General features: G+C 37.1%; 1 protein-coding gene across 9 annotated transcripts in view; it reads right to left on the minus strand.

Moving 5' to 3' along the window:
* The window catches only part of TMCC1 (transmembrane and coiled-coil domain family 1), a 185180-nt gene that overhangs the window by 26086 nt on the left and 144996 nt on the right, over positions 1–14098 (minus strand). The window contains exon 1 of one of the 9 annotated variants that reach the window (XM_039886811.1): positions 12788–13048. The exons of 7 other annotated variants lie outside the window; for them this stretch is intronic. In XM_039886811.1, coding sequence (XP_039742745.1) covers positions 12788–12850 — 63 coding nt within the window. In that variant the 5' untranslated portion in view covers positions 12851–13048. Of the gene's footprint in view, positions 1–12496; positions 12575–12787; positions 13049–14098 lie in introns of those variants that run through there. One more of the 9 variants, XM_039886815.1, reaches the window with a different exon arrangement.

The following is a 14098-nucleotide window of genomic DNA, read 5'->3' on the forward strand; positions in this document are numbered from 1 at the left end:
CTTTAAACTATAACCCACAGAAACTAAAGGATGATATATACTGGATCTCCACCTTCCCCACACTTGGGGCGGTTTCTCTTGTCTTGGCTTTTTGTCTTTGCTTTCTCTAGTCTTTGCTTTTCCCCTTTTGAAAATAAACTTTCATTTTGACTCTAACTCTGGCGTGTGTTGAATTCTTTCCACACTCTCCACCAAAGGACCCTCTTCTTCTCTCAGTGCAGGGCTTGGTCTCCCCCCAACTCAGAGGAATTTGCCCTGTCCTGCATTATAAATAAGTATACATATAGAATCAAGTTTAACTATTACTCTGGGTGGGTAAAAACTGATCATATTGGTAAAACTTTCAATGTAATTACTTACAAATGATCACAGTTTAGATGTGAGTTTATTTCTCTACATTGTAACTAATGAAATAAACCATACTGCCTTCAATCTGACTTCTCTCCTACTTGGGCTATGTCCTTCCAGTGCATGGCTCTCCTGTAAGAGTACAGCTGATGGAACCACTGTCCTCAGCTTCCAAAGAAAACTAACCCACAGCCCAGCATTAGGGCGGTTTATCACCTGAAACCACCAGTCACTGGATTTTACTCAGTCACTATTCCCAATTTTGGCAGGCACTATTCTCAAAAAGGGAGGAGAGAAGAAAGGGAGAAATTGTGAGAAGAGGGGAGTGGAGTGAAAGAGAAGAGAGAGGGGGAGGAGCAGAGGAGGAAAGAAGAAGATGTAGTTAACTATAGAATTACAGGTTAACTATGAACAAAGTCCTTAGAGGTACAAATACTTAGCACTGGAAAGGCCGTAAGACTTAAAGGCCATAAAGACTTAGCCATAAGTTATGAACACACCAACTGAAAAGTGGTTCTCTTTTCCAACAGCCTTTGCTAGCTTAGGCTATCTATATTGTGGGGGCTAAAAAAAATTTCTCCCACCTTCTAAGTTCTTCTAGCTGGACTAATGATCAGATTTAAGAGACAGATTTTGACAGGAGAAAAAGTCCAAGATTTATTATTATAGATGTATATCAGGGATGTCATAATAACGAGACCCAAAATGAATTGGGCAGTTAAGACTTTACGCCACATGAACAAAGGAGAAAAGGGGGTCGGGTCTGGAATCTGGTCTGGAATCTCGAAGAAGAGATGGGCAATTCACAGGTAGCTGAGAGAGTAGAACACCCATAGCAAACAAATTCCTGCTAGGCAACCCAGAAACAATGGGATATAGGAGGGAATCTAGCTAACAGGCCTCTACTTGGATCCTTCCTATCTACCACAATTAATCCAAATAGGCTTAAGTGAAAATACTTAAGGTGAATAAACTAAGATTCCCTTAGGTAGGAAAGGGGGAGGGTCAAAGGCTCTTTCTCAGTCTTTGTTTCTTAATGACTAGCTTAAAATCAGTATCTCAAAAGACACATTTGGGATGGCAAAACTTTGATCTTCAATATATAATAACAACATGAAATTAGATTCTTACCTCACCCCAGACAAAAAACTAAATTGCAAATGTGAAAAACAAATTTTAAACCTTTTAGAAAGCAGTACTGGAAAATAAGGAAGGATTTTCTTAAACATACCCAAAAAGGCACAGATCAGAAAAATCAAGATTACTGAATCTGGCTACATTTACTGTAGTAGTGAAACATAGATTCTGGCATAAACTGCTTGGGTTCAAATCTGGCTTTGCAATTTTCTAGCCATGTGACTTTAGGCAAATTATTCAACCTCTGTATCTATTTCATCAACTATAAAATGGAGATAATGCTAATGTCCACTTCTACTTCAGAAGATTGCTGCAAGGAAGAAATGAGTCAATAAACAAGAGTGCTCAGAACAATACCTGGCATAGAGTAAGCTGTTATTACTGGCTATTATTTTTGTACCACGTAAGTGGTTCTTTTTAAAAATTTAAATATTGGGGTGGTTCCATAGACTAGTGGTTAGCAAGTCTGCTTTACACGCAGAAGGTCCTGGATTCAAGCCCCAGCAGAGCCCCAGGTGCGTCAGGCCCCCTGGGTGCACCAGGCCCTTTGTGCACTAGGTCCCTTGGGTGTGCCAGGTGAGTGTGACGGAGGAGACACCCTGCCTTCAGAGATTCAGTTCTTAAAGGGAGATGGCAACATCCATAGGTCAGAGAGAGGGGTAATTAAAAAATTCAAATATTAAAGGGATTCCAAAATGTACTTACTTCCAAGATCTTTCACATTTCGGGCACAAACAGGGGATCTCTAGAGAGTTTGAACCAAAGGAATAATGTAATTCAACACTACAGTAAAATGATATCCACCTTTCTGGATAGTTAGTTGGTCATGTGGCTAGGCAGCTGGCTAGCTAATCAGTCCTCACACAACCTTATAAAGTAGACACTGGTTATCACTAATTTACAAATGAACTGACTGCTGAGGTACCTCCTACTACCTATCACAAAGCAGTCTGACAATAGCAGAAGAAGTATCACCTACTCAGTAGGGCTTCCCAGGACTACATCTTGAAGGGCATACAAGTCTGATCATACCCATCAATTTAGCAAGGAGCCACTATGGCTGAGGTTAGAATTAATTTGTATAGAAAAGTGCTAGACCAAAAATCAGTCAATTAAATATATTTTGATTACTTTTAAGTTAGGGAATGTGCTACAAGCTAGGGATATGATCAAAGCCATGATTCATATTTAACTGTCACTATAACAAGTAGACTAGTGCTTTGTTTGCACTTTGTATCTTACTATTAAGAATTCATTTGCTAGGCTTAAATAACTATTAACTGATCTGAATTAATTGATTAGAAAACAGCCCAAGAGAACAGTTAAATAGAGATGTTTCAAAATACCAATTAATCAGGAGGCAGAGTGTAGATCCATCTAGGGCAGATTACTCGATAAGCTTTATAATGGCTTACAATTTTCATTTGCAAATATATTAAAAATCTAAGTGAATCAAAGTGTCAGAGCACGGCAGTACCCAGCTTTGAGAACAATCATGTAAAAAGGCAATGTGGTGGAAAGAACACAAACAAAAGGACCTGGGTTTAAACCTGCCTTTGTCACCTTATAGCTGTGTGTCTCTGGGCCATCTACTTGTTCTCGTTGAGTCTAAGTTTTCTCATCTACACAACGGAGTTATTAACATTTTCTAATGAAATTATTTGAAAAGATGTTAAATGTGTGTTGAATCAGATTATGCCTTCCGAATGTGGCAAACATTCAAGAAGTTACCTTTTTCTGTTCCTTACCTGGTTCATTACTCAAATCCAAATTTGTAACTAGGAAAGATTCAACAATCTCAGACTTGACATTGCTATCTTCAGTAAAAAACAGCCCGTACTTGGTGTGATGAAGTCACCTTACCTATGCTTCACAGAGTATTGGCTCTCTTTCAGGAAATTTCATATTCTGCACACTAATCCACATTATTTTTGAGAAAATGAAGAAGGTATTTTAAGGTAAAAGAAGAGGAGGCTGAAGAGTGGGGAGATCTTTGTAATTACTATGAAAACAAATAGAAGCTTCTCTATTTTGGTTTTTCTGAAAGTGGATCTTTTCCAGGGCCAATTTATAGAATGAGTTATGCAGTGGCCTTTGTAAATTGATGCTGGGGCATCTGCAGACCCAGTTCCATTGTTCAGCTAAAATTTTTATCGCAAAGCTATAGTGACCATGTTTTTGAACCAAAACTTGAGTGTGTGGTTCAATTCAAGTGCACTTAGTGGGGGAGACCACCCCTAAAACCTAACAGAAATGGTAATCCTTAGAGATTCATAATCTTGGCCCTAAGAACTACACAAGAACCTTCTTATCAATAATAAATACAGAGATGCTCTATTTGGTCTTATAGATTTTCTTTTTATGCCAGGCAGATTGTACTGAGGAAGTAAAACAAGAAAGAGTCCTGCCATAGGAATTATACTGCTCTGGGTTTAAATTTCCTGTTATCATCTCAAGGTTTGCCTTTGCCAACTCACCCACACCTCATCCCTAATAAAAAGAAAAGAAACCCCATAGTCTATTAGCATTTTATGCAGAAAGTATCTTAATCATGACAGAATTTTTCACCTTATATCTGTCTGACTGTAGAAATGACACACTCTTCCCTTCTCACAGTATTTTACTGAGCAATTCATGTGGAATTCTGACTGACATTTACTTTGCTGTGCTGTGAAATGCAGAGATCTCAAGTGGGGATAGTAGAAAATAAAAATGGACTAAGCCCACAGCCAGCAATTTTTTTCTCTAGGCATTCCATTTTTTCACTTTGGAGCTAAAATCAAGGTTCAGCTCAGTCTCAAAAACAGGCCTACTCAGTTGTCACACATTTTTTTTTTTTCACTTGAAAAATAATTCTTGTACAGAGTGGAGTAAGTCCCAGGAATCACATTTTCACATTTTTACACAGAATTTCAGTACATAGAACAATCCTAGGTTCTATGGAGATGTGTCTGGACCACCAAAAAGGGGAATAGTGAAGCCAAGTGAGCAAGGCTCCTAGAACCTAGATTATCTCATTTTCATCTATTTCATATGGGTATTCTGGAAAAATTTTGCTTAGGAAAACAAAACAATGTTTTATTGCTTAATTTTAAAAAGTTTAAAATATCATTGATATACAAATAATACTCATGACATAATCCTGGTCACTTGTGAATTTGGCACTAGTCTAGTTTGTCTCAAACTTCCTTTTTCTACTAAGAACCACTAAAGTCTTGCTCTCTTTCTTACCACCAGCACTTGCCAGATGCTTCTTTGTAAAGCACAAAATTTTAAAAGCATTTCATGGGCGATACTGCATGTGTAACAATGAATAGAGAACATGCTTGCTGAATGAAATGTGAATTCTGGTGGGATTTGCTCCCCAGCTTCACAGCTAAAGATCCTAAATATAACTCAGTAAAAGACAAAAACAAGACAAACAAAAAATTTCTATCGTGGGTCACTTAGGAAACCTTAAATTTAAATCCATGTATGTTAAGGGTCACAATCGTAATTTGGTTCTTCTGACATGGCATGTTTCACACCTCTAAGCTTTTACCCACACAGGTCCCTTAGCCAGTCCAGCCAGCGCATGTTCTCCTTCCCTTTCAGGCTAACTACTATACATCCTTGAATACCCAGTTCAAAAGTGACCGCCTCCAGGAAGTCTTTCCTGATGACCTCCCTTTCCCAGCTGGATTAATGGCTCTTTCTTTATATGCCCATATATCTATACGTACATTTCTATCACTGTCCTTATCATATTATGTTGAAATGCTTGTGTGGGTGTTTTGTCTCCACTTACAGTTCCTGAGGGTGGGGATCATGTCACATTTATCTTTGTACCCCAAGAGGCTGGCACTATCCCTGTACAAAGATACCCAGTGAATGTCTGTTTAATATAAATGCTCACCAGCATCTCCTTAACATGATCCTTCTGGATCTGATATGCCATGGAGTGACTGAGCCTATGTTACTGTGAATAGAACACACATCAGAATTTTTGTAATAGCTTCCAATAGGTGATTCTCATCCCTCTAAGGCCGCTGAGTAAAAATTACTGTTAGATTATTAACATCGTATCTGGTCCACCCTACACCAACCCAACTACAAAATATCCATCATGGGATCTGGAGTCGCTGCTCAGAATTGCTTTGTCATAGGAGGACTGATTTCTGAGCTTATGTGAAAGACATCATAGAAGATTACCACTGCTTGATGTACTTGCTGGGCCTTAATGGATCCATGTGAGCCTGGCCAGATGATTTAGTCTTCTTTTAACAAAATTATGCACAATACCTCCTACATATAGGGCCTATGTTAGGTACTGGAGGTACGAAAAAAAATACCTCTTAAGGAGCCTCCAATCCTAGTAGTGATGATGTAAGCAGACAATAACATGCTGCTTAGTTATGATTAAGCATTATTTTTATAAGGAAAGATTCTTTGAGCTAGGAAGGAACCTAAGGGGTCATCCAATTAAGAAAATTTATTTTACAAATAACAGATTTTAAGAGGAAAAGCTCTCCTAAATACATTTAAAAGAAAAAATTAGTGACATATACGTAAAATAATGAGATACTTCCATATTTCACTGGAAGTATCCAAGCAGAGACTTCATACCTGCATGTTAAGGACATACTGACTGACAGTTGGAACAGATGATCCAAGTTTCCTTCTAATTCTAATTTGTTAAAAAAAAAAAAGTAATCTACCTGGGCTCTATATATTACTTAAAAATCATTCTTACATGACTTCAGAATGAAGAATGATAGTCTGAAGCACACAAATCTGCTAATGCTAAAATGAGTTTCTATTTTCTGAGCATGCGTTAACCAGTAAAAGGAGAAAGTGACACAGAAATATGTGTTCACTGCCGAGGATTTAAAAATACATATAAAATTCATGTGCAGATAAGCCAATTTGTAAAACTGCCACAAATGAGTTCCCCTTTACAAGTTAATCCTTACAAATACTTTTACCACACGTCTCATTAAGACAAAAGATTTTTAAGACTCACCTTAATTCTATTTATTTCAAGCAATTTTGATAAAACCAAATTCTAAAGCAATGAAAGAATTTGTAAAACTCCATGGGTCTTTGATAATCTGGGTCTCTCTGAACTACTGTTAGGCTTGTTAGATAGTTTATGAAGAGCAGAGGCTCTAAGAAAAGGCTGTCCAAACTATACAGCTCCAATCCCATTTTAGGGCCTAATTAATCTTGTCTCTTAAAACGGTCTTAAGTATTATTTCTTTGCTAACGACTTCCAAATGTAAACCTCTAGCCCATATTTCCCTTAATTCTAAACTCACATATCTGACTACCTACTCAATATCTCTACATGGATGTCTAACAGTCATTTCAAACTTACTATGTACAAAACTGATTTTCTGATGTCCCTCAAGCCTGTACCTCCTTCCCATTTCTGCTAATAGCTATTTTCATTGACCCTCGGGCTCAGATACAAAGTCATCTTTGACTCCTTTCTCTCACATACTGTATCCAGTTAACAACATTAGTAATTCATAGCAGCTAATAGATATAGTATAGTACTTTCTATATGCCAGGCACTGTTCTAAATTCTTTGTGTGTTTACTAAATTGTTTAATTCTTACAATGACACTACAAGATGAGCATTATTATCACCTCTATTTTGTAGCTAAAAAATGGAATGTATAAAGAATTTAAATTGTCCAAGATCACAAAGCAAAGAAGTAGCAAAGACAAAGGTTTAACCCACACAGTCTGGCTACAGAGTCTGTGGTGTTACCCTCTATGTCCATTACACTGCCCCAGCAAATGTTTTGGGCTCTACTTGCTAAAGAGAAGTGGAACCTGACCATTTCTTACTGAATTTCCACGGCTGCCACCCTGGTTTAATCCACTATCAGATCTCGTCTGAACTACTGCAATAGTCTCCTATTGCTGCAATAATATTTTTATAAACAATTATCTGCAGAGCAGTTAGAGTGGTCCTTTTAAAATATAAGTCAGATCACAATAGTCTTTATACCCAAAACTTTCCAGTGGCTTCCTATCTTAATCAGAGCAAAAGCCAAAGTCCTCGCAATGGCCTAAATGAACATGATCTGGTGCCTGCGCACTATCATTACCTCTTTGACTATATATCTCCTAGTACTCATCCCTTTACTCCACTGCCATCAGCTACAATGGCTTCCTTGTTGTTTCTCAAATGTGCCAGGCATGCCCCATTTCAGAGCTTTTTCACCTAGTGTTATTTCTGCCTGGAATGCTTTTTCACAGACACCACAGCTTACTCCGTTGTCTCCTCTAAGTCTTTGTTCTAATGTCACCTTAGTAACCGGGACTTCTCTGACACCCTATTTAAAATTGCAACCTCCACTTCCATTATGAATTCCCTATTCTTCTTCCCGGCTTTATTTTTCTACAGAGAACTTTTTACCTTCTGACATATATTCTTATATCTATCACCAAAAACTAGAATGCAAGGTCCATGAAGGTACTGATTTTTGTGTTTTGTCTACTTTTGTTTCTCTAACACTTAAAACTGTGCATAGCACTTAATAGCTGCTTAAATATTTGTTGAATGAATGAAAGTATTTCCTACTAACTTACCTATTCAAAGAATATTTTGAATACTGGCTATTTGCAAATCTCTTAATTTAATTTAATCTCGTACTGCTGTAAATGCTTTGCTTATATTTTTTAGTTAATCCTCAAAACAACCTTAAGAAATATATACTATTATAATCCCCATTTTATAGCTGAGGAAATTGAGTCAGAAGTGAAGGAACTTGCCCAAGGTCATGCAACCAGTAAGCAGCAGGGCCAGGATTTAAACCAGTAGGATTTGGCTTCAGAGTCCCAGCTCTTAACTACTCCACTACAATGCTTCTCAAAACAGCCATGATAACTACCACTTGGAGCAACAGTAAAAGGAGGCACTAATGATTTATACAAAGTTAGACTCTGAATGGGAATCCCATAGTCATAATTATATTTTTCTTTCTAAAGTTTATTTTAAAAAAAGTGCGTGTTATCTCTCTCTATGGGGCGGTGGGGGTGGGGGTGAGGGGGTGGCGCGAGAGTGAGCAAGCACTTGAGCATGAGTGAGCAAAAGTGCGTAGAGTACTACAGGAAATAGTGTGGAACTGTCCAAAAAGCAGCTTACATAATGGCAAAAAGTAATTTAACATTTCCAGGATCTTTAAAAACTGATGACTCTTCAGGTATTATAGCAGGCACTTACACCAACTTTATAGATGTATCTACTTTATTCTATTATACAAAAAAGCAGTTATAGTCTCAAAATTACAGATTCGAAGATAATAGCCTAGTATTTCACTTGTCAAAGATTTCATATATTTTTTAAACAAACTGAAAATTGATCTATTGAGAAAAGTTTATCAAGAGTACATATGATCTGTCTCCTGTTTAAATTTCTCTTAAAATAATTTTTATTTAGTTTCAGGTAGCCAGGTAATGTAAGAACTACGGTCATTCTTTTGCAATATGTTTAGATTTGCTTATATTTTTCTCATTCACGATCTATAATGACAAAGTAAAATATATATACCAACTTTCTCAAATAGAATGTAAAGAATATAATCTAGTTTATACCTCCAAGTTACAACGGGACAACTTGTGACTAAAAAAAGGACTAAATTAACCACATCTAATAAGGAGCATAAATATATGACTGGTATAGATTTCAGATGATAGCCCAATTGCTTCTCAGGTTTTTTGTTTGTTTGTTTCTCAGGTTTTTAAGTGGAAGTATCTATAGCTCATAAAAGAGGTAAGAAATCACTGAAATTCAGGCTCCAAAAGAATGGGAATCAATGCATAGCAATGTTAGCTAAGATAATAAGAAGGAAATCCAACTATTCAAAGACTTCTGAAAAGGCAAAGTGAATGCTTAAGTCTCTGTGAAAAAGTTACTTAAATGAAAAAGAACTAACCTTTACAACTTGTTTCTGTATTTCTATACTCTGTTGGGGGTAAGAAGAGGCTCCACCAGGGGCAGTACTATTCTATCAGGGAACACTAGGAAATAACATGAGGCATTCCTCCTGCAAAGCACAGTCTAATCCAGTCTTAACAATTATCCAGTCTTAAATGCCAATAGCAACCTCATGGATTCTGGAATTATTTTAGAGAATGGGAGAAGATGAAACAGAGAACAAGACCAGCTATGGATACTATCTTGGCCAATTCTTTTATATATGATAAGCAATAGAAAGATTTCAGTTTTTCTGATAAATTACAAATAAAGGTAGATGATGAAAATGACTAGTTCATGGACTCTGCATATGAAAGGAAGAACATTTCTACCATGTATCTAGGTATCGGTAAGGTAAAAATGTAGATGAGTCTAGAGAAAATCAGGAGCGGAAGTGGGAAGGACATCAGGGTGCTATGATATTAAGGAAGCAGGTTGTAGAAAAGACCAAAGCTTTAATTCATTTTGCAATTATCCTCTGTTTTCTTTATATAAAGCATTGAATAAAGAAAGGTAGAATCCCTACTATCAAGTAACACATGACCTAGCTGGTGAGACATGGAAATAATCAACTGCATTACGGTTCCAATTAAGTAAATGATATAGTAGCAAAGTACTCCTTGAATACAGGAAGGAGCCATGTATTCAGAAGAAGGAAAAGGAAACAGAGAAGGCTCCTTGGAGATGGTGAAAAATGAAATGAGCTTTGAAAGAAGTTTTTGATAAAAAGAGAAGAAAAGGCATTTCAAGTTGACAGTCTAATATGAGAGCAAAAAGCCCAGAAGAGGAAATTTAATAATTTCTTCAAGATAACTGAATGGTTCATGAGGCTATAAAAGTATGGCATAGGAGAGAACTTTGGTGGGAGACGAGCTTGCAAGGTAGATGGACTTTTAAGTTCTATTTTACTTGGCAAATTCCCATCAAATTATAATACTTTCCATCTATCTCAACATCTCTACTGCCACCACCTTAGGACAAAATTGTCAGCTCTCTCCTGAATCATTCACTATGAACAATATATCTGCATTCACTTAGGCTCGCAGTTAAGCTAGGGATTTTTTTTTTTTTAAAGAAGTTCTAAATCACCTATGCTTAAATTCTTTTAGCAGCTTTCCACAACTTTTAAAATATTATGAACAAAAAACTGAACATGGTCTATAAAGTCAATCCTATGTGATTTGGCTCTGGATCTAAATCTTTAGCCTCATCTTAGAGTATGTAAGATGTCTAGTCGCACTGACCTTTTTCAGTCTGTGCTGCTTGTTTCTTCTCACCACAGGGCCTTTGCACATGCAATAATGTATACTTGTCCTTTCTTCAACTCTCAGAAACAAAATATCCTAGAAGGTACTCAGGACATTTAATGTAGGAACTCAGGCATATAATGATGAACAAACCAAAGTCTCTGCTTTCATGAGTCTTAAGGCTGAGTGGGGAAAATTGGTTGAGACAGAAAAACCAGTAATAAAATAATATAAATTGTGAAAAGTACCACTAAGAAAAATAAAATGTTGTGATTAAAGGAATAAAGTAAGGGAGGGAAACCTCCTTTAGATTGGGAGGAGATAGAAAAATAGTTTGAACAGGGGCAATTGAACTGAGCTCTCAAACACAGAAAAGAAAGTTGTTACTTTAACCAGGTTATGAATGAATAAAAGTATTATTACTGTAGGTTACGTGAGTCAAGAGAATACAGAATTTGGAATTTTATCATCATCAAGATGAAAATACACAGTTAACACAACAATTCAAAAAAAGATTTTAAAAAAAGGATTCATCTGTTTACTGCTTCTGAGAATTCACTTGGTAAAGGTTGAGACTGTGTTACTAAAAAAGCTTAAGGAGCAGAAGGATGCTGAGAGAGGGAAAGGTCAGTAATCAGGGAGGGGTCCATGATGGAGTATATGGATAGCTGTATTTACAAGGCTTACATAACCAATGAATCAGCAAAAAATCAGGTGTCAATGGATCTCTTCTGTGACCAATCTAAGCAGCTAGGAAACTTAGCTCTCCACTGGTGAGAAGAGGGGCGCAAGAAAAGATCTTAGACTAATAAGCAATTACCATACCTTCCAACAATACTTGCCTAAGTTAAGATGATGAAAAGTAAACTTTCATGCTTAGAAAAACGTAAGAAAGAGGATCCAATTTAAAGACGATCAGAGTAAGGTGATTCCAGTAAGATTTTATTGATCTAATATGAACCATTTCTTTAACTTGTAATAAAATGCTTATTAAAGATTCCAAACTCAAGACTCCAAAATGTGCTGAAAGCAAAACCTAGATTTTAAAGAGAAAATGTCTTTATCTTTCTTCGGGTCCATAAATATTTCAGGGCTACTTTCTATAACTATCTTTACCCTAATAAAAGCTAATATGTATTAATAATAACAGAAAAGGGCTTCATAATGATAGAACTGTCTCTGGCAAACGAAAATGTACAAAACAGAACATAAAAGGGATTAAAGTACAGTACAGGCAAAGAGATAAGCACTAATAACCACTAATGAATAGCAATAATGAATCCAAGACGAACATCCACCAACGCGCGGCTATGAAAATAGCAGACTCCTCCATCCTGCCCTCCTCCACCTCCATACTTGTGTCCTCAGCCTATTACTGTTCCAGTGGCAACAACTCAGAGCAGAAAGCTTTTATTTTCTTCTTCACTTTAGGCCGTAAGAAAAAGCTGGGCAGGGGGTGTTGGGGTAGAAGGGAAGTAACTATGACTGTTCAAAGAAAGAAAAGATTATCTGTTAGACACAATTCTTTGCCCTGTAAATTCTTGGCTTCTGCCTGTTCATGAATATCTGAGAAAACTTGATAATTATTTCTGAAGGTCACAACTGAATGACCAGAAATAATGTTTTCCTTTCTGGCTCTCTTGGCCATCCTTTTCAACCAAACATGAATCTGCAAAACGTTTTAGTTACTGCTAAGAGGCAATTCTATATAGCTGATATACAAAAGTAAAATAAACAAACAAACGAAAACGAGAAAAAACAAAACCAAAAAACACAAGCAACACATTTATCTTACCCAAACCCCCTGTCAGGCAGTCTGCTGATTGTACTCGCCACAAAGCTCATCCTTCATTTGTGTACTGCCAGAGCAAGCTTGGATCGTGGAAAAAAAATCACAACCTCTTTTGGCTATAACCTCCTTCCATTTGTCCCAGCTTCAGAGGAGCTGTGGCATAGTCTGTCACTGCTGCACATACTTGGTTTCCGAGAATAACACTGTAAATGAGGACAGCTACCACTGGGAATGCATTGCCCCACCAAAGAGCCAGTCGAAATGAAGCTTCTAGTGCATCCCTGGGCTTCTCACCTTCACAGCCTCAGAGAAGGGCCTTTCACAGAACAGGCAGGTACAGCCGCACCACATCAACATCCCCGCATAGCCAATCTTCCGCAGTGCCCACCTCAGCCTACGTACAGTTCCGGTTCTGCCTCCTGCATCAATTCTCAGAGCTTTCTACATCTGGAAGCCTGGGAGGACTCTGTGCTGAATAAACAGAAAGCTTCTGCCAAACAAGCATGCGTGCGTGTGTGCCTGTGTGTGTGAGTGTGAGTGTGTGTGTGTGCGCGCGCGCGTGTGTGTGTGGTTCGCTAGAGCTGCTAATGCAAATGAAGTTTGAGAATGGAGATCACAGACAGTATCTGCCTCTTTTCTCGAGCTGTGAGCATCTTTTATAAAAGACAAAAGCATCAAACTGGTTGAACTTAAAGCTACAGGACATTAATTCAACATTCACATTTGTCTTCTAACTTAAAACCAGGTGAGGTTTAGAGAATATCTTAAAGAAGGTTAAAAACATTCTAAATAAAGTAACACTGTTTAAGTAGCTTGGTTCAAAAAATACAAAGAAAAACAATCTACCCATGGTTTGATAAAAAACTAAAAGATTGCCAGAACAGATTTCCATGCTTTCCTAATGTTCCTTTATTTTTCACTTTAAGTTCACAAAATCATTTAAATGAAAATGAAACAAAGAAAAAGAAAAAGAAAATTGAGCATGAGATCCTAAAGTCTTACTCACTATGGACAAAGAGAAAAAGTGCTTCTGAACGAAAGGCACTGAAGCCCTCTGAAGTTTAAGCAATGGATTAAAAGACCACAAATGTAAGCCCAGGTTCAGTCTCTGTACCATTATATACTATTTAGTAAATACTCATGATACTTCATGAAGGAACAGAACATCATAAAGATACTATTCCTGCCTGGAAAATATCACTTTCAGACAAGCTATCAGATTCAGACAAGCTATCAGATTTAAGCTTTGTTTCTTACTTGTAAAGGCAGTTTTGGGGAATGAACAAAGGAAGAATTTTAATGATTATAAAATACAGTGTAGCATGTACAATGTATAATATCTAGTAACATTTCTTTCATGTCAATATGCAGAAATGAATCAGACAATGAAGACAGTTTGGTACAGTGCAATATAGTCCTCTCTATGAGCCTAAAGCTGTGATAATTTCTGTTCTATTTAAGTATAGGGCTGGAAGCTCTAGCCAGCACAGTACTGAGAAGTCAGAGATCTTTCCAAATAGCATTCACCAACTTCATATAGCATTCTTTCATTTAAATCAGATAAAGCTTTCTGAATGGAATCCAAAGCACCTTGAATAAATTTGA

Source organism: Pteropus medius, unplaced genomic scaffold (genome assembly GCF_902729225.1).
Source record: "Pteropus medius unplaced genomic scaffold, Ma_sr-lr_union100, whole genome shotgun sequence".
In the NCBI taxonomy this organism is placed as follows: domain Eukaryota; kingdom Metazoa; phylum Chordata; class Mammalia; order Chiroptera; family Pteropodidae; genus Pteropus; species Pteropus medius.